General features: G+C 45.8%; 2 protein-coding genes across 2 annotated transcripts in view; one reads left to right on the forward strand and one right to left on the reverse strand.

Moving 5' to 3' along the window:
• KPNA1 (karyopherin subunit alpha 1) overlaps positions 1-3,638 on the reverse strand; it is a 54,461-nt gene extending 50,823 nt beyond the window's left edge. Inside the window, exon 1 of the mRNA XM_082277888.1 lies at positions 3,540-3,638. The gene's annotated coding sequence lies outside the window, so the exon portion shown is untranslated. The remainder of the gene's footprint in view (positions 1-3,539) is intronic.
• A 3,859-nt stretch (positions 3,639-7,497) lies between these two features.
• On the forward strand, positions 7,498-18,632 carry FBXO40 (F-box protein 40). The gene is made up of 3 exons (XM_082278414.1): positions 7,498-7,583; positions 13,597-15,492; positions 17,656-18,632. Exons 1-3 carry the CDS (start codon positions 7,575-7,577, stop codon positions 17,851-17,853), a joined length of 2,103 nt encoding a protein of 700 aa, XP_082134540.1. The 5' UTR covers positions 7,498-7,574; the 3' UTR covers positions 17,854-18,632.
• The last annotated feature ends 860 nt before the right edge of the window (positions 18,633-19,492 follow it).

Below are 19,492 nucleotides of genomic sequence, written 5' to 3' on the forward strand. Positions count from 1 at the left end.
ACCAGCAGAACTGACCCTGTGATGTCCAGTCTACCATTACTTTCTAGCACTTTTTCATACCCTCCTGCTACTAACACCCTTTATGAATCAGTTCTGGTGAAAGGAAATTTACTGTCACCCGTCTTAGACTACCTCCACTTTTTATCCTCAAAATGAATTATTAAGTCTGCACAATGTTTAACGCAATTCAAGATATTCAGGAGGTGGCATAATATAATTTCCAGTCCTACTGCTCTACAGATTTTATATTCAGTAGAGGTTTTCACTGAGTGTTTAGTTTAAAATTACCTTTTCTGTTTTTCCCAAGTTCCTTTACCTTGTACACAATAATTTTAAAATACTGATATTTCTACAGGCCTTGCATTCTACTGTGGGCATTTTGTATCTTGAAAACGCCACATTCATTCCTGGAAATAACATCGAGCAGTTTAATCCACTTACTTGCTTAACAGACTTTAAAAACTGTAACAGACAAGATTTTTTTTTTTTCTTCAGAGCAGAAAAAAAGCTGACTTGCTATCATAATGCTGCCTCTTTTCTCTGCAATTTACAACAGCATTTTAAAATTTGTATTATTATATTATTTAAACAAGTGCATCCATTATGCTTTAGCCCCTTAGTATGAAGCTGAATAATTTTTCTATCAGTTCAGCTTCCACTTGTTCTCTGAAAAAAAGGTGATCTGGTCTTTCTAACTTGTTTGTCCATTACATCCATTACATCATTCCAGAACCTCCTGTGCAGGTATTTCAGCCACTCAGAATATTTCATCAAGTGTGTAATTCCTTTAATATCTTTTTCTTGACTTGCTCACAGCCCACTAGGCTTGCTCACTATTCCCTTTGGCCTTCAGAAATATTTAAACAAATACAATAGATTTAGCTATTCGCTGCTGCTCTTCTATTTCTCTTATGTTTCAAATTTACGTTAAAGCCCCTAGCCCTAAATCACATCACTCTTTTTTTAATCTGCTATATGCTATTTTGGAAAAACTTGATTTCAGTTTTGGGGGGGCACTGTTTGACATCTATTAACCTCTTGCCACAAAAGTTACATTTTCCAACTTAAGAACTTGCTTAGTTGCCTTTAAAGGTACACTTTTCTTTTGTGCTCTTAAAGATACAAGTTAAGCCCCCTCAAGAACACTTCAGAAGAAAAATTCCACAACCTTGTGGAGGGACAAACAAAGATTTTAAAGCAAGCCTGCAGAAACAGGACTGTAAAACAAAATGTACCATTCTGTTCACATTACCTTATTCAACAGAGGGGAGGAAATGAAAAAAAAAAGAAAGAAAGAAAGAAAGAAAAGAGCACTGTATAGAAACACTGAAGTTGAAATAAGACTATCAAATAACCAGCTTAAAATAAACATTTACACTTAGAAGTTTCTATAAAGAACCTTTCAGAAACTGCTCCAGCTGACTGTAGGACTTTTTAGTTCTCATGGTGACTTGGGCCAGTGCTGCTGACATGGGCTGTTGCTGCCTTTCCCTTTCTAAATGGACTAAACTGGGACTTCTCCAGGAGCCTGCACACAGCTGAATATACAGGACCACATGAGCATGCCAGCTCTGAAGTCATCAACACAGAGAACATAGCATCGGAAAAAAATCAACACATGGCACACTGACGGCAGAAGGTGAACACCCTGGTACAGTGTCAGAATGAGATGGGATGTAACAAAGACTCTGTTTTGAAGTTGGGGGGCAGTAGGGGGATGCCAAGCCCCCAAAACAGTCACATCTCTCAGAACTGAGGCATCACTGAATCTGTTTGAAAGACTATGACAAGGAAAGTCATGCTGAGAAAAACCTCTACCTCACGTGTCATCTTAAGTTACCATGCCTCAAGCTACGATTCATTTTGCCTGTGCGTATGTCTAAAGGGTAATTAAAAGGTGCAACCACAGTTCAAGTAGAAACTTCAAAACTTGTTTTGAACGAGCTAGTTCACGTGCAGGCAGTAACACTGAAGGGAGAACACAATGAAGTTACAATAAAAACAAGGCCAAATACACAAAAGATTAGCTTGATACAACCTATTAATTTAAACAGTGCTCCATTAACTATTCTGTTCTAACTACAAATTGCCAGAAGTATATACAAAATAGCTTTAAAATAGCTTTTAAGGATAAAGTTGCAATCCCATTTCCTGAGAGCTCATAGACATATCTCAACTTTGTTAAGTCTTTCATTAACATCAAGCAGTCAGAGCAGAAAATACGCCAGCAAACAAAAAAATCCAGAGGAACAGCAGCTTGAATAAAGGATAAAGGGACCATTAAACACAACCATTCAGCACCATTTGGGAATTCTGCAGAAACAGCAGCCCGGTATTTTCACAGCTCATGACGTATCTTTTCAGCCCGGAGTTTCATTTTCATGAAACGCCCTCAAGAGGCAAAGCTGAAAATCATTGTTACATGGACCGCGCTACGGGCAACACAGATTTAGACACTATGAATGGGACGAGTTTCTGTTGCATATAAAGTCTCCAGAACAGGACAACTGGAAACGGCTACCAAGCGCACACCTTTCATCGTATACAGGCAGTCAGAGAAATTACGTTGTAAGTGAGATAATGCGAGGCTACGAGATGATGTTTGCAGACAGAAGGCAGAGCTTTTTTAATATCAACTATCATCACTAGGGGAAAATTTTTTTAAAAAGCACAAGCTTGGAAGATCCAGGAGAAAGTTTCCCTTCCCCTCCTCCTCCATAGACTCAATTAGGTTCGAAAAGACCTCTCAGATCACCGAGTCCAACCTATGACCCAACACCACCATGTCAAATAAACCATGGCAATGAGTGACATGTCCATCTTTCCTTAAACACCTCCAGGGACGGTGACTCCACCATCTCCTTGGGCAGCCCATTACAATGCTTAACCACCCTTCTCGTGAAGAAATTCCTCCTGATGTCCAACTAAACCTCCCCTGGCGCAGCTTACGACTATGTCCTCTCGTCTAGTTGAGGCCCTGCCTCTGCTCGCACCCCGTCCCGCCGTGGGAGCAGCGGCACCAGGACAGCCCGTCCCCGCGCCACGGACTTGTCCGACTCTGCGCAGTCAATCCCCGCCACTTCCAAAGCCGGAGCGCGGCCCCGCCACCGGCACAAGCCAAGGGACTCCCTCCAGCCACGAGGAGCCTCTCCCTGAGCAGGGCACGACCGGCCCGTCTCTGCCCAGTTCCCCGGCGAGGTGCCGGTGCCGGTCCCGATCCCGGCCCACGCGCGCGCCGCTCCCGCCGCGCCGGCCCCGGCCCGGCCCGGCCCCGCCCCGCCCCGCGCGCGGCCCCCGCGCGCCTGTTGCGCGCGCGCGGGCGCGGGCCGGGGGTTCGTGAGGGGGCTCCCGCTGCGCGCGGCACCCCCGGCCCGGGCCTCCCCTCCCCTCCCCTCCCCTCCCCCACAACCCGAGCCGCCGGCAGCCGATCCCCACCCGGTCCCTCCTCCCACGGGGACGCGGCTCCGCGCACCGCCCGGCTGCCGTTACCCCCGCTCCGCCGGTGCCGAGGCAACGGGGCTCCCCCCCGGCCCCCGTACCTGCTGCCGGCCCGGCGCGGGGCCGCGCTGTCTCCTCTCGGGCCCGAGGCGCGCGAGCGCCGCTCCCTCCCTGCCTCCCTCCTTCCCTCCCTGCCTGCCCGGCGCTGGCTGGAGGAGGCACTGCGCACGCGCGGGGCGCGCCGCGGCGCCCTCTGGGAGGAAGAGCCCTTCCGGAGAGAGAGGCCGACGGCGGCGGCGCCCTCCTCAGGACGGCGCGGTCCCGAGTGAAAGACTACGGCTCCCGGAAAGCAGCGCGCGCCCCCGCGCTGGACCGGGCGCGCGTCTCCCGCCACGGGCATGCCGGGAGATGTAGTGCGACGGGCGGCGGAGCCGCGCCCGGGAGCGTCTGGGGAGCGGGGAGGCGGTACCGCGTCCCCTCCCCGCCTGACGGGCGGCGGCGGCCGACCCGGGGGGTCGCGTGCCGGGACACGGAGACGGTGGTGGCGATGGCGCAGCAGGCGCTAGTGTCACCGCAGTGTTAGGCCCCAGCCCGCCGCCCGCCAGCGCCGCCGCCAGGGAGCTTCGTGCCGGGGGGCAGTGAAAGGGGCAGGGGCGCTCCCGGGGCTGTTACGGCCCAGGATAGCGCAGCGGGCTGGTATTTCCACTTTAATTAATGCAGGTCCCGTAGCGGTGGCCTCGGTGTCACCGCAGACCGCGTCACTGCGGGTGCGGCTCACGGCGGAGCCATTTCGCTTTGCTGCGGGCAATCCCGCGGCAGCCACAGACACCGGGGGGCCGCTCGCCGGAGAGTCAGCACGAAAAGCCACCACAGCTGCTGGTCTGCCACGGTGTATGATGTGACAGACACGTACATTATTAGATTTTGTGGCACAAGCGGGCCCGCACCCCCACATAGGAGCACAGGGCGATGATGGCAGGATGGGGAGCCCAAGCAGCACCTGCCAGGCTGCTTCCAGGCCCATCCCAGGAGCCATCAGCCCACTAAAGGCCCATTTCGAGGGGCACAGAGGCACAGTGGCAGGTGGGAACCCAAATTAAGGACTCAGAGAAAGGAACACCCTGTCCAGCCCCCTCCCAGGGGAGCCTCAGCCCCAGAGCACCTTTAGGACTGGGGGTGTCACTGAGTTCAGGGCTGTGGGACACAGGACGGGATGCAGGGGAAGAGCACTGGGGAATTGCACTGGACTCATCAGGGAGTGTTTAGAGCAGGAACCAAAGGCAGGAAAGGGAGGGATCTAGGTGACTTATAGGGAAATGCATGTGGGATACAGGAGTAAAAAGGGCCAGCCACATGCAAATGGTTTGTGATGGTTTGTTCATGTCCTGCCCCTGATCAGTGCAGCCTGTCCCGTCTTCTCATTAAACTTTCACACTTTGGCCTGGGTGAGGAACTTGTGGCCAGAGTACCACAGGGAGTTGGCTACTGGGGGGCTGGAGAGGTTGGGATCGAGGGACAGCTACTGGGCAGCGCCTGAGCCCAGCTGCTGGAAGGAGACACACTGTACACGTGTAAAAACTTCTGTAAACACACAGATGCTCACTAGTGCTCCTCCATCCTGCTCAGCTGGAGCAGGGGGTGGGATGGCTGCCAGTGCTGTGTGGGAGTGCTCTGTGTGCATGGATGTGCAAGCTGTGTCCATGTGTATTTGCTTAATTGGGGAATATGTGAATTTGTGCATGTGCCTATTGGAAATACAAACTCAGCCTGGCTATTGCTTGGACATGGGCATGGGGCTGCAGCAGCCTCACCTCTTTCAGGCTACCAGACCTCAGTCAATTTTCCCACATCAGTAGATACATATATTTGTGTACATATATACACTGGTATATTTCATAGGGCTTCATATAGAAGCACGGCTTTTCTACCCATAGAATTGAGATAAGATAGATTAAAGCAGACAGGCAACAGCTTTCTCCCAAAGCATTTGGGCCAAAAAATAAGTAATAGTTCTGCTTTTCTTTCAGGGATTTCACATTTCTTGCACCCTATCTAAGCACTTCTGTAATGCAGCAGGAGGTCTGGTTACAGCAATGGTTGGCATTCCTGATATACCTTGAATCAAACGAGCACAGTTATGGGTGGCAGCAGAGATCTTCAGGTTCTCCTGGTTTTGATAAAAGTCTAGTTTCAGGTGCAGCTGAGCTAATGCAATGCAGGTACAAGGATGAATTCCTGTTTCCTCTCTCTCTGCTCTTCTGCTCCCTTCTCCCCACCAAGTACATATTTTCAGGCACGGTGAACTATGTTCATTTTGCATGTCTTGTGATAGCCTGCCCTTAACAGCCACCACAGATGACACCTTTTGGATCACAGTCATCACCTGCAGGCAAGGATTTGCAAAACTTGGGGCCTTGTGTGGGGTGAGGCTGTGAGGTAGCATACCAGATAGAGAGAGAGGCAGGTCCAGGCTCTCTGGGTCTGTATGGTCACGGAGCAAAGCATGGAAACAGCAAAAAGCATCACCAGAGTTCAAACTGTCTGAAAGCACAGAGATCTGAGACCAGGCTGACATTAGGTGCTGGTAAAATTGAGACTGAAGCAACTTCTGAAGCCCTGAGTGTTTTTGTAATCTGAGTTAATTCAGCTGGACAGAATTTACTCTTAAACCAGTAGTACACAATTTTGAGAAGAATTTTTCTTCATGCAAGAGCGAGGTATGCCCTCAGCATGTTTTTAAACACAGCCTCAAAAGATGACGACAACATTGAAGGCTGACAAATGACCCTGAGCTGGGGGATGAAGAGTGGAAGTGGACAGAGTGAACAGATCAGCCATCATGCTGTGATTGGGTTAAATTCGAGTTTAAGCATATTATCCCTGACTCTTGTTTCCCCAGTGCAATGGGATGCCAGAAAATGGTATCACGATAATACAGCCCTTTCTAAAAAAGGCCACACAGCCAGACTGCTGACCATATTTAGCTCTACTAAATTGCAATTGGCACCAGCAAGCCTTGGTTGTCACCCACTGACATTTTGTTCAGCCCTAAAAATGAAAACAGTTGCCTGCACTCTTTCAAGCCATGAGAGCCACTGGGGACTCACAGATAGGAAAGGAAAAAGACAAAGTAACAAGTTGATCATGACTTAGGATCTCAAAGTCACCACAGCCAAAAGGGTTGTTCTGTGTTTCTGAGGTGGTGAGAGATGTTTGTGTACAGCAGCAGGGTCACAAGGGATGTCAGCAGCCAGACAGGGTGAGCACCCACCAGGGAGAAGCAGCGCCTGCCCTGTCTGCACCCTCGAACCTCAGTGGCATGGAGGACCTGTCCATACTCACCATCAGTATGAAATGCTCACCATGGAAGTCACCATGAGATGCTTCAATGGGTCCATGCCTGCAGTAAAACATGAATGCTCTCCTTTGCTCCTTTGCTTCCCCAGGTTTGGCTGAGGAAGGATGGTGCTGGGAGCTGTACCCTCAGGCTTACACTTGGTGACTGGTGGGACCTTTTCACTGTGCAGTGGAGGGATTGAAGTTTGGGGGTCTCCGGGGGTCCCCAGAAGGAAGGTAGGCACATCTGCCCAGCTGCTCAAGTCAGGGCCATTCCCACTCTCTTTATGTCCCTCCTGCCTGGACAGATCAGGAACCCACCATTGCTGTCTGTGCCAGCTGCCACGTCTGGTGACAATGGGAACTGGGTGACAATTCCAACTGCAGAAACCACAAACTGGTGTGGACACCAAGGGGGGCAAGTTGTAAAGGGCAAACCTCCATCAGAGAGCAGCTGGGAGCTGATACAGGGCTGGGGAATGGGTTTGATCTTTTTCTGTCATACAGGGGGCATGGAGTATTATTTGTTCTGCCTCTCTACTTGTCTGTGAAGTATCACTCCAGGAGTGACAGTGTTAACAAATACAGTGGAAGAGACAGCTCTGTAAGCTGAGCTACATGGTCACATGCACAGGTTTTATTTTTAACATCCCAAAACTACTTGATGTTTCTGCCAGGGCTTGCTCCGTGTCCTTCTGTTCTCTTCTCTTTCTTTGCTTGCAGTTCTCCCTCACCCACCTCACTTCAGCCCAGCTGAGCACAACCGGGAGAGAAGTGTTTGGTACGTGCACAGGGACTCTATGATCAAGGTAAGGCTTTGTGAATAGAGCTGGAGTCTTTTTTGGACAAACGTTATGCAACGTAATTGTTACTGTAGTGAGCTCTGAAAATCAAGATATCTTCAAAACAGCCTTAGTAATTAAGATGAAACAGAATAATCATGAGATGTCTTAAATGACACTCTAGAACAGAGGCAGCTGGTAACTGAGTGTTTCTGTGACATACTACTCTAAAAAAAAAAACCTTCCATAATGTATTCAGTGAATTAGCTGTAGTTTGCAGCACTGTATGCAGGATTTAAAAAAACTAAGATGCTGATTGTAAGATGGGAGCTTCAGCAGCAGGTCAGATGATAAATCAAAAATTTAATTTCTATTATTTTCAGGAACCTCAGAGAAGACAAGGAGATACAGTAAGGGTCAGAGGAGAGGCAAGAGCAATCTCGTGGCAGAACTGCTTAGACTTAAAATCAAATTAGTTTTGTAGATTGAGACTGCAAACTTTATGTTGGCAATCTACACTGAATGAATGATGAAGAATTACAAGAGTTAAAGGTACTACTGTACCATTTAGTCTTGTGACTGCTCAGCAATTTTTACTCATTAATGTCTTTTATTTTATTATTTAGATCTTAACCAATAGCTCTGAGATTCTTTATGCTGGGCACCTTTCAGAAAAGTATGTTAGTGAGATTGTTACCAGAGCATAATATAGAACCTGAGCCCAAAGAGAAAAAAACATGGTTTGGACCATTACTCAACCCCCCCCTTTTTTTTCTCAAACTGCAACAAAATTGGACTATTATTTTAAAGCACTTGTTGAACTCAAACCAAGACCAAACCCATTTCCTAGTTACCAATGCAAAGTGAAAGTTTGCTTGACTGTGTGTCTACCAAGGATAGCATTGACATGTCTGAGGAGCAGCAGAGCAGCTCCATGTCACAGCCTGCTGTTCTGCCTGTCTCCCACATGACTCCCCAACATGCCCAGCACAAGATGCTGTTGCTGGGCTATTCTGCACAATGCCACCAGCCCAGGGGACCATGTCAGTGCCTGGAATTTTTGGGTGGCTTTCTCTCAGGTGAGCTGTGGCTAGATTGCACCAGGTAGGGAGGAGCAAGAAACATTGCTGATCCAGGTCTTTTAGTGGGGAGTGCAGTGTGGGGTTCCCACCAGCAGTGCCCTGTGTTACCTGTGCCTCACTACTCTGAAGTCTCTCTGCTCCTCCTGTGACAGCTCTAATGCATTTCACCAGTCAGAAACTGCACAAGCAAATTTTGGTACCACTTTACTGCCTGTGTGCAGCACAGATTTTCCAGGCGAGGGGGAGGCCTCATGGTGCAACAGCTTCTCTTGATCTCCATGGTCCTGCATGTGGTGTGTAGGGAGCTGAGGAGAAGCTGATGTGCTGCTGTGAGAACCTGAGCAACAGGCATTCTCCAGAAGAAAAGCAAGGAGCATGGATTGAATTCTTTGCCCAACTGATGCACTATACTGTGGGTCTACTTCATTCCTGACATTTTCAAGCCTATTTTTGGCAGTATAAAGCAATTCCAACCTGTTCAGTAACTCTGAAATAGTGGTTATTGCCATGAAACACCACAGCCTCATCCAGATGATCTCCAGGTAGAAAATACAGGCAGTAGCTCCCTAATTGTAACATCTTCATCCTTTTGTTGTTGGGCTTATCCAACAAGTCAGTTGTTTCACAGAAAACCTTACCCCTCCTCACATCTTATACTAAGGACCTGAAGTTCACCAGCATTGCCCTGTAATCAAAGTGCCGCTATGAAATCCATGTGAACTTGTTCAAGGTCACCTCAAAAGTAGGTCTTGCTCACGCTCACTGGAATGTTATTAGTGTTATTGATGAAGATTTCATCTACACCTTTAATTGTCCCTTTCCACCTCCCCTGAGCCATACCATTACTCACTGCCTGCCTCATTTAAAGCCTGGCTGGCAACTTGTGTGTGCAGGATCAGTCCAAATGGCAACTGCAAAGCAGGAGCGCCATGAAGGACAGTGACCCACAGTGCTGAGTGCCAGGGGGTCACTCAAGCTGTACCGTCCCTGCTGTGGGTGTTCAAGTGGGGAGTTTGACTTATTTAGAGGGCCCTGTGATTCTAGGTGGTGGCAATCTTGGATTTGCTTTTTATTTTGTATCTAAGGAGAGGACTCAAGAAATCTTGGGCTGCCAAGATTCATGTACAAATGCAGTACAGTATGGTTTCCAATGGCATAGTGATTTTTTCCTCAGCTCTAAGAAATAAAAATATCTGTTTAGCAAAAGGAGACCCAAGCTTGATTTCTTGACAAGGTTGTTAAGCAAGCAGTGATTGAGGAAGAGCAGTGCATGAAAGGAAAAGAAAATCACTAGTTTAAGAAGACTTACTTGGTGTCCTAGAAAATGTGATTCTACAGCTGGCTCTGCCAGGGTTTTTATGCAGGAGGCATGCAACTGCAAGTGAAACATCAGAACCTGAGCATCTCTATGCTTGGCATGTATATTTACATATTTGTATAAATGTATATTTAATTCTATATATTTTCGTCTTTCTAAACTTTAATTTTACATCTTCCAAATAGAAGCAATAGTATTTTTCAACCTCAAGTGCACCTCTAGTACTGCAAAGATAGATTCATTATTGTGAACATGATCAGATCTAAGATAGTAAATATACTGAAATGAAAATTTTTATACTGTAAGAAAATTAATAACTGTATTCTCCTCAAGATTTCAATATGATAAAGATGAGATAAACACTCTATACTAGGTAAGAAGGATTATAAGAAATAGAGAATATTGCCTATATGCCCTATACACTTCCCTGAAAGTACTCCCATTCTGTCTGTTGTAACATTATATATAACTTCAGCATTCTTGGCTCCAGCATTTGGATGTGAACTTCCATGAGATTTTTTAGGAGCTTGCTATCATGTTGTAAAATTTAGAAAGACTGTTTTATGTTCATTTGGAATCTCATCTCAGAGGCACTCTTTAGGGTCCTTTATCTGGGTTTCTGGTGGCCCTTTTTGATGTTTCTTCAGACTGGGAGGTATCCCTTGATTCTGTGCAAGGAGCTCAGGTACAGTGTATGACCTTAGTATGTCAAATGATCAGTCACGTGTAGCACATGCCAAATGAGAAAACACTTTTATTATTTTGGCTCATTGTCTGCGACTTAATTAAATATATATCTCCTGAGAATAAATTTTAATTGGCTTATAAGCTGTATGTTATTATCATGGAACAGGTCCACTCCAGACACAGACTTAGCTAAAGTTAAAATAGCAGCTGTATATTTTTAAACCTTACTTGATTTGCTGTCATGATGGTCTAAAAATAAAGATTTACCGAAGTGGACAGACTGTGGACTGTAATGTGCATTCTTTGTTTACACAGTAGCTTGAACATGATTGAAGTAATTATTTCTGGTTTGGTTTTTTTTGGTTCCTAACCCAGACCTTGAGACATTTTGCAAGTTGCAGGGAATCTGTAAGTTTATACATGTTTAGAGAAATGTTTTGTCACCTGACATATCTGTGTGTCACCTGCCTCTGGATGTTATGTATCAAACCTACTGAGGCAAAATTTGCAAACTTTCTGCTGAGTGTTTTGAAAGCTTGTCGTTTGTTTACGTGCAATAATATCATCAATTAAACCACAGAGCTAACTAATTATCAATTAAAATACAGAGCTCCTGATTACTGTCATGTCAGAATAGAAGAAGCATTCAAGCCCTGATAAATATCAGAATAAAACTCTCTGTCCCTACTTCCTGTCCTCTATGTTCACAGATTTGACAATGAGAAAAGAAGCATAGATATCTTTTGTCTGAAAAGAACGGCATATACAAGTTAGAGATGAGGTAAACTAAACTAAAAAATGCCTGAATAATGAGGAAGACTGATTCTGCATCTGAATGCTGTGATATGGTCACTTTTCATAAACAAAGCATGTATTTTCTTTCTCTACCATGATTTGGATGGGGTTTATTTCAGCATACAGCAATGTGAAAGCAGGCTCCTCTCCAGAAACTTTGCCATCAGTCCTTTCTGTGTTTTGGAGAACAATAAGGTCTATGCCTCTGATGTAGTGTTTTTTGTTTTTTGTTTTTTTTAATCAATTATTTCTCCCCAAGAGTTACTTTTGCAGTGGAAAGTATTGTTCACTTTCCAAAGTGAAAGTCATGTTTTTATTGCGGTGTAATGTACCCAGCCTTCCTCTGACCTTATGCAAGTCATGGCTGGGACTATTTTTAGAGATTATATTTGCAGCAAAATGCTACAAGAATGAGAGCAGCAAGGATGCCACCAGTGTGAAATAAATCCATCTGTATCTCCTGCTTCTCTGAGCTGCATAGAAGTAGATGTAACTCAACAGCCTAAAGCAGGACAGGTGCCACCCCAAAGCACATGTATTTAAGGGCTTGGTGTGGCTGAGGCCACCCTGGCCAGTGCCCTGGTGTCACCTCTCTGCAGAAGCCAGTGCTTCCCAAGGCAAGGCAGGGATGTTAAAGTGGGAAGTGACAAAGTTTTATTTTCGGCATTGCTGTCTTCAGCTCTTTCCCTGAGCCTTATACGTGAGAGTGTAAGTTTGTCTCTGAGGAAAGGACCACCAAGGATGTGTTCCTTTACTCTGCAGGGCCAAGAGGGAATGGGATTGATTCATGAGGAGGTGTAAGCAGGTATTGATCAGCTTTGGAAATTGCAAAAGATGGAACAAAGTTGTGTTGAGCAATTAATGCACGTCAAATTTTCAAATGAGTGTTGGTATTTAGTGCAGGGACACACAAGCACTGCCTTTCCCAGGCATCTTTCCTTCTCCGGTGTTGTTCATGACTTCCTCTGCCAGGGTGTAAAAGTGTGAAAGACAGAAAGTTAAGAGAATACCTTCAAGAAACAGAGAGGACACTCTTCACATAGCATCTCTTCCCCTGGAGCCTGAGCCTACTTCCACAGCAGCACAGCTCTCCTCAGGGCTAGGTCACTTAAGCCTGGGGTTGCAAAAGAAAAGACATCTAGGTAAACACTGTTGTGTTTTCTTTAACCCTAGGAAAACTGAAACAAAGTCTAAATTATTTTACTACCAATATCTGTCTTTTCTCAGCGCCAAGTGAGAGTCTATTTGGCCTATGGTAGTTCCTACTGCATGAAATTTGTGGTGGGAAGATTTGTCAAAAATATTTTTCCTATTTTCACATAAAAAGAAAAGCACTCTGGGTTCTATTTGGAAACAAAACTCAAGTTCCTCCTTATCATTAGCTTTTTTTCTTTCACAAAGATTCCCAGTGATTCCAGAACGAGGCTGGAATGCAGCTCCTATAGTAAGGAGCAGGAAGTCAAAAGTTGGGAGGTTGCTACTTGCAGCAGGTCTTTTTTGGGCCAAGTTACAGATCCAGTTGAAGGTGTCCAAGGAAGTAGTTCCAAGTTATGACTGAGCAGCCTTTAGTTCTGTAATCCAACAACTGAAGTGTAAGAGTAAGTCAGGAAAACAGAGTAAAGAAGCCCAAGGAGATTAGCTCTTACCCAGTTTTCCACACTGGGAACTGGGATCCTGAAGATAATCCTCACTCTTGACCTTGCTGGTGTAGAGCAAAGGGAGGTTCATTTGTGCAACATTCACGTCTTTGTGGGGAGATGAGAAGATGCCTAGGCCACATCTAGATAGGAAAAAGGAATGTCATTTTTCTTACTCAGTGTTGAGGAAGTGGGATGCTCCTTCACTGTGCCCCTGGCAGTCTTGATTTCAGCATCTTGGTGAAATATAGGGACAGAAAACATCTCATACCCTGGCTGCCTGGCCTAAGGAGTAAAGACCTTATCTATATCCGTGCTGCTACCAGGCCATGCTGTACAGGGGATCAGAGGTGGTACGTGACTGTATGGAGCTGGCAGTATCACTTTCTCACAGCCTTATTCCCACTAGAAGTGCGTGTGAGCACCCCATGTGTGGAAACCAAGTGTGGGCATGGAGGGTCTGTGGCCGTCCTCGCTCCTTCACGCAATAACTCTTGTCTTCTTGTCTTTGCTACACACAGCACCGGGCCCAGAAAGCTCCCCCTGGGCAACACAGGCACTGTGAGCAGTGCTTCAGCCGGCACTGCCACGCACCCATTGAGGTCTCCGTGTCCTGCATGGTGATCAGCTGCCGCCTCCACTGTGGGGCCACCTTCCACATGTGCAAGGAGGAGGAGCACAAATTGCTCTGCCCCTTGGAGCAGGTGTCCTGCCTCAACTCAGCCTATGGCTGCCCTTTCTCCATGGCCCGCTTTAAGCTGGGGAAACACCTCCAGGTCTGTCCAGCCAGTGTTGTCTGCTGCTCAATGGAGTGGAATCGCTGGCCAAATGTAGATTCAGACACAACCTTGCACAAGAATATTATGAAAGAGACTGTGAACGAAGAATGTCTGGACATAGCTTTGGCACTCAGAGACCAGAAGATACTTTTCAGGACTTTGAAAATAGCTGAATTATTTCCAGAGTGGAGGAAAAAGGATGAACCGGAAGAACTAATGGATCAAGCCATGGGTGGTGAAGCGGGTGCTGTGGGGGGAGCTGCCTGTGGTTCCCAAGAGGGCAGTGACCAGTCTGAGCTCAGCCAGCGTGAGCGGGAAGATTTGGCAAAGGACAAAGAGGGAATGGATCTGGGGAGTTACAAAACCTGGGAGAATATTTTCAGCAAAGAGCTTCTGGCTTGCCAGGTAACAGGCTCAGCACCCAGCACAGGACGAAAGACAGAGGATGCTTCCAAGAAAACAGCATCAGCCCCTCGTGCTGCCAGCTCCACAGAGAAGGCAAAGGAAGGACCTGATGGTGCAGAAGAGGGAAAGGGCCAAAAGTCTGAACAAGTAACACCGAGTAGAGAACTGAATGGACTGGCTCCCTGGCAAGAAGGGGTCCTGGAGAGGCTGAAGAAGGAAGTCGGTGTAGCTGATTACAACATGTATCTGGTACATCACGGGGGAATGCTCATCCGCTTTGGCCAGATGGCTGCTTGCACTCCCAGAGAAAAAGACTTTGTCTATGGGAACTTGGAAGCCCAGGAGGTGAAGACTGTCTACACCTTCAAAGTGCCAGTTAGTTACTGTGGCAAAAGAGCACGACTAGGAGATGCACTGGGCCACAAGGTGCCAACTTCAGACAAGTCAGTGGATACCTCAGAACTGGGAATAAACATAGAAGAACTACCTAAGACAAACATAGTTGAAGCCACACTACTGTGTGCTCTGGAAAAAGAGCTGAAAGGCCATGAGATTTCTGAAGCAAGAGGTATTGATGGACTCTTTGTGGATTTTGCAACACAGACATATAGCTTTCCTTTGGAGCCCTTCTCCTCCAGTGCAGTTCTAGCAGATATTCTGGATGAAAACAGCCCACCGGAACTGCACATGGAACTCTACACTGAGTGTGTAACCAGAAGACACAACAAAAGCAGTTCAGCTTTCACGTTCACTTGCAGTCATTTCTTTAGGAGGGACGAGTTCCCATCCCACTTCAAGAATGTGCACGCTGATATCCAGTCATGCCTGGATGGATGGTTCCAGCATCGCTGCCCGCTGGCCTACTTGGGATGTCCTTTTGTTCAAAATCACTTCCGCCCCGAGGGACTTAAGGCCAAGGTTATTTACAGCAAGCCTCTCAAGACATTTGCTATTAAGCCAGAGGTGGACACGCTTCTTGCTGAACCAGGAAAGTGCAATTCCACAGTGGATAGTCGAGGGGAAAACAAGGACTTGCTGAGCAGCCTCCCAGTGGAAGTGCTCAAGTACATTGCGGGATTCCTGGACAGCTTCAGTTTATCTCAGCTGTCACAAGTGTCAGTGCTCATGAGGGACATCTGTGCCACTCTTCTTCAAGAGAGGGGGATGGTCCTGCTGGTCTGGGAGAAAAAAAGATATTCCCACGGTGGTACTTCATGGAAAGCTCGCAAAAAGGCAAGTGACTGTGACACTGGGAAAAAGAGTCATGAGCTCTCTTCAGATAAAACACAAGAATGGTGAGAAAAGCTGCATATAAACATGCAGACGTTTATATGGGGGAGGTTCATGAGGTTGTGAATTTGCAGAGGGCTTTGTTGTCAGGGGCCAGGGCCGCAGAGTGCAGTACATCTAGCAAAAGGATGAAGGTGTAACTAGACATTTTCTGACTAGCTGAAAGTCCCCACCCAAGCTCAACTTGGGTAACCCATTTGCATGTGCACCATTTCTAGGCACTGAGAACTAAGAATTCCTGATATTTAAGCATTACACATGGATTTTTGAAGAACTTGAAATTCATACTTTTTTGTTGTTTTTGTTGTTATTTACAAGGCAATCTAGGGTATGTCAAAATGCTTTAGAATGCCAAAAAGATAAAGATCAAAGAAAAATGTCTGTGAAAGGTGCTCAGGCATTCACATCAGTCTCCAAGGGCTTTCATAATTAGTTTTCATAGGATTACTATGAGTGAGGAAGCAGCTTAGGGATAGAAAACTACCTTCTGCAAAGCTGGTCTCCCACTGTTTGTGCTGGAACATTACCACTCTTATAGGCTGTTTAGGTTGTTTAGAAAGAAATATGTAGACACAACTTAGTCTAAGTCCTAGTTGAACATTAGTTTTTACAGGGATTTCTTTAGGTGATAGCCCTGCAGCTGCTCTAACACTGAATCATAGAGTCATAGAATCATTTAAGTTGGAAAAGACTTTTAAGATCATCAAGTCCAATGATTAACCTAACAGTGACAAGTCCACTGTTATATAAAACTGTTCAGAAGAGTAGCATGAGACTTCAGCCTAACCAAGATGACAAGACAAAGACCTAGAAACAAAGAATTTAGAGATCCAGGAAAGGCTCCCAGAGATTATGTAAGGATCTGGCTTCCAAGCAGAGCCGTGAAGATATCTACCTATTGATTCCTATCAAATAGAAGCTTATCGATTAATGACTCCTTATTAAGATAAAGAACTCTCTGTTAAAAAAAGACATGAAACGTGGTGAATTCAAAATCTGCGTAACAAAGTCTGGTGGCTGCAAGTTGAATTAGCCCAATCCAAATCAGGAATTAGCCACTGAAATAGTTTACTGGAGTATGTGGCTTCCATCAGTAAAAGGAAGACATTCCAGCTGCCCAATCATACAACAACTAACTTCAGTTATTGTAGCTCAGTTTCAAACCAGCAGCATTGAATTTAAGGACTGTCTAACCCTTTTCATTTTAGCTCTCTGTACTGGCCACACAGGGATCTTGTTTCCAATGCAGAGACTCTGCTTGAAAACATTGTAATTATTCCAAATTTCTGTACTACTGTGTGTAATAGCTATGATCACTTAGGACTAGGAGAGGGTCAGGCAATCTTAAGCAAGGAAGAAACATTTTTAGGGAGAAGAAATCTACTCTGACTAAAAATTAACTTGATTTAATGGTATACAGCAAATATTAAAGTCAATCACATGCTAATATATTATTAAATGGTGCATGATATCACTGCAAACAGAATCGGAAAAGTTTAACAGCACATTTCTATTTTCTATGAGCTTATACGTCCTCTAGGAATAACTTTAACCTTAGATTTCCCAGACTTTTCTGGGGTGGGGTGAATAACAGCAGTGTTGTAATGTTAATTGCTTTGTAGGTGCCAATAGATGCTTTGGAAGGTCCTTATGAAGTCATGTTTCTTTGAGATATGTGTCTTTGAGATACAAAGGCATGGTCCTTATGAAGTCATGTTTCTTTGAGATATGTGTCTTTGAGATACAAAGGCATGCTGTGGTCCCCTTGCTTTACAGACACCTGGGATCACACTGCACATGTGATGGAGTTTTCTGTACAGGTGCAGTGGTCAGGTATCCTGAATTTCCTCATATCCTGCTCTGGATTGACACCGAACTGTAGGATACTTCCCCATTAAAAATGGCAGGCGATAACTAAAGCAGCAAAACCAGCAAGTACGAGGTACATAACAATACAGACCCCATTTTCACTTGGTATGCCAGGCCTGCACAATCAGATGTTCATTAGAGTGTCCAGGGTGAGTAATGCACACCCACTGTAAGCACAGACAGATATTTTAAATCCTCATTTCCTCTCCCCAATTCCTTTCCCCTCTCTTGCATTAGATCTGGCAGTTCAGCAGCCTGTTCTCCAGAGTTCACAACTGGCAGTGCAGCGGCAGCCCGAGCATGTCGGAGCACCTGAGGAATTGTCCCTTCTACCAGGTGGAGCACAGGACGGAGCCCGTGCTGCTGACGGGCATGAGCGAATCTCGGGAGCAGGCTCGAAAGACTTTGGTCTCTACTTTCAAGCGCAGAGTCTGAGCAACTTGCTTCCCCTCTGCCATGCTTCCTTCAGGGCTCTTGAGATGAAGATTTGGGAATTCAGGTGTAAAGATTGTTGCTTCCAACTCTCCTTTGGACGTACAAAATTGGCTTCTCCCCAGCTGCATTTGAAACATCTGCATCGGTTTTTTCCTGCATTAATTTGTTAAAACTTCATCCACTGCTTACTAATACCACATGCTTTCTGTTTATGTTTCTGTTCCTGGTTTAATACAGCATCTTGAAGAAAGCAATGAGGATCTTACTTGAAATCAGCATTTTCACATCCTTGAAGGTAGGCTGCTGCTCCTGTACCATGTGCCTGAGAGAGGCAAGAGCAGTTAATGTACTTAGCTCAAATAGGTCTGAAACACCTTCGTTTTGTCTGGAAAGCCGAGTTCTTGGAGCACAAGTAGATGCCCTCCTGCCTGGCAGACCTAGGGACTGCTAACCTGCTCTGAGACGGGGGCAAAAGAAAAGGACACCCCAAAATTACGTGAATTAATTAGAACTCCAGTGAGAACTTGGGAATTACTGCGCAGGCACAGACCATCATTTAGGACCCTGACTCAGGCAAGCACACCTAGTTGAGTGCAAGCCTAAAGCTGAGCTCATGGGAGCATTCAAACCAAACCAAAGCAAACAAACTTGCTCTTTGTTAGAAGTAATCAAGTAGCAAACAATTTTAGAGACTCAATCGACTTTTTATATTTTATGGTAACAACTTTCTGTGTTTTATCTGAAAATTCATTAAAGCTATTAAAGAATATTTGAAGTCATTTTTAGAATGCCTTACCAAATCACTTTTGCAGTTGTAAATTGCAAATTCTAATTGTAAGCAATTGAAAACAAGATGTCAAAGAAATAATATTCTTTCTCATAAAAGAAAAGTAATTCAGCAACCCATTCAGTAACAGTATGGGTAATGTTTGCTTCAGTTAAATGGGCTGGAGCAGAGAATCTTTTCTTTTTTTACACAGCAGAAAAGTGGCTAGGATTTGGTTTATTTTTTAATAAATACACTAACTTAAACCAGAATGGGCTTGCTGAGGTAACAGATGAGAGAAAACAGGCAGGTTACCAGCAGTGTCTGTCTCATTACACTAATTGAACCCATTATCAGTGGTGCTAGTCTGAAATGCCATGGATATGGTGGTGGGTGAGATTCCTCTGAAATGCCCATAAATTTATTTGTCAGCTTAGGACAGTTTCCAGCCACTGCACAGCCACAGGGTGCTGACTCACCCCCTTTCTTTTTTAAGCTTGTAGCCAGAAGTGTGAGCTCAGGACTGAGGTCTGGCTTTCATCTCTCTGTCTCAGGCAGGAGAACCTTGCTGGGAGCCAGGATATTTGCTGGCCTGGACCACTGTCCTTCTCACCTGGGCTGGTCAGGTGAAAACTAGCTCAAGCAGATGGATACATGCCACACTTGCCATCCTCAGTCTTGGTGCAGACCTGGGATGAGGTGGCCATGCAAGAAGGAGCCCTCTCTTACCCAGAGAGGTTGCTGATGAACCTGGGCTGAGAGCTTGGTAATCAAAGGCATGAATTGGGTGGTGACCAAAACCACCCTGAGTGCAGCTCTGCCTTGTCTACACTTGCAGCTTAAGTGGTGCCTGTGAGATTTTTAACCACATGA

Source organism: Coloeus monedula (assembly GCF_965178545.1).
Source record: "Coloeus monedula genome assembly, chromosome: 3".
NCBI classification, from domain to species: domain Eukaryota; kingdom Metazoa; phylum Chordata; class Aves; order Passeriformes; family Corvidae; genus Coloeus; species Coloeus monedula.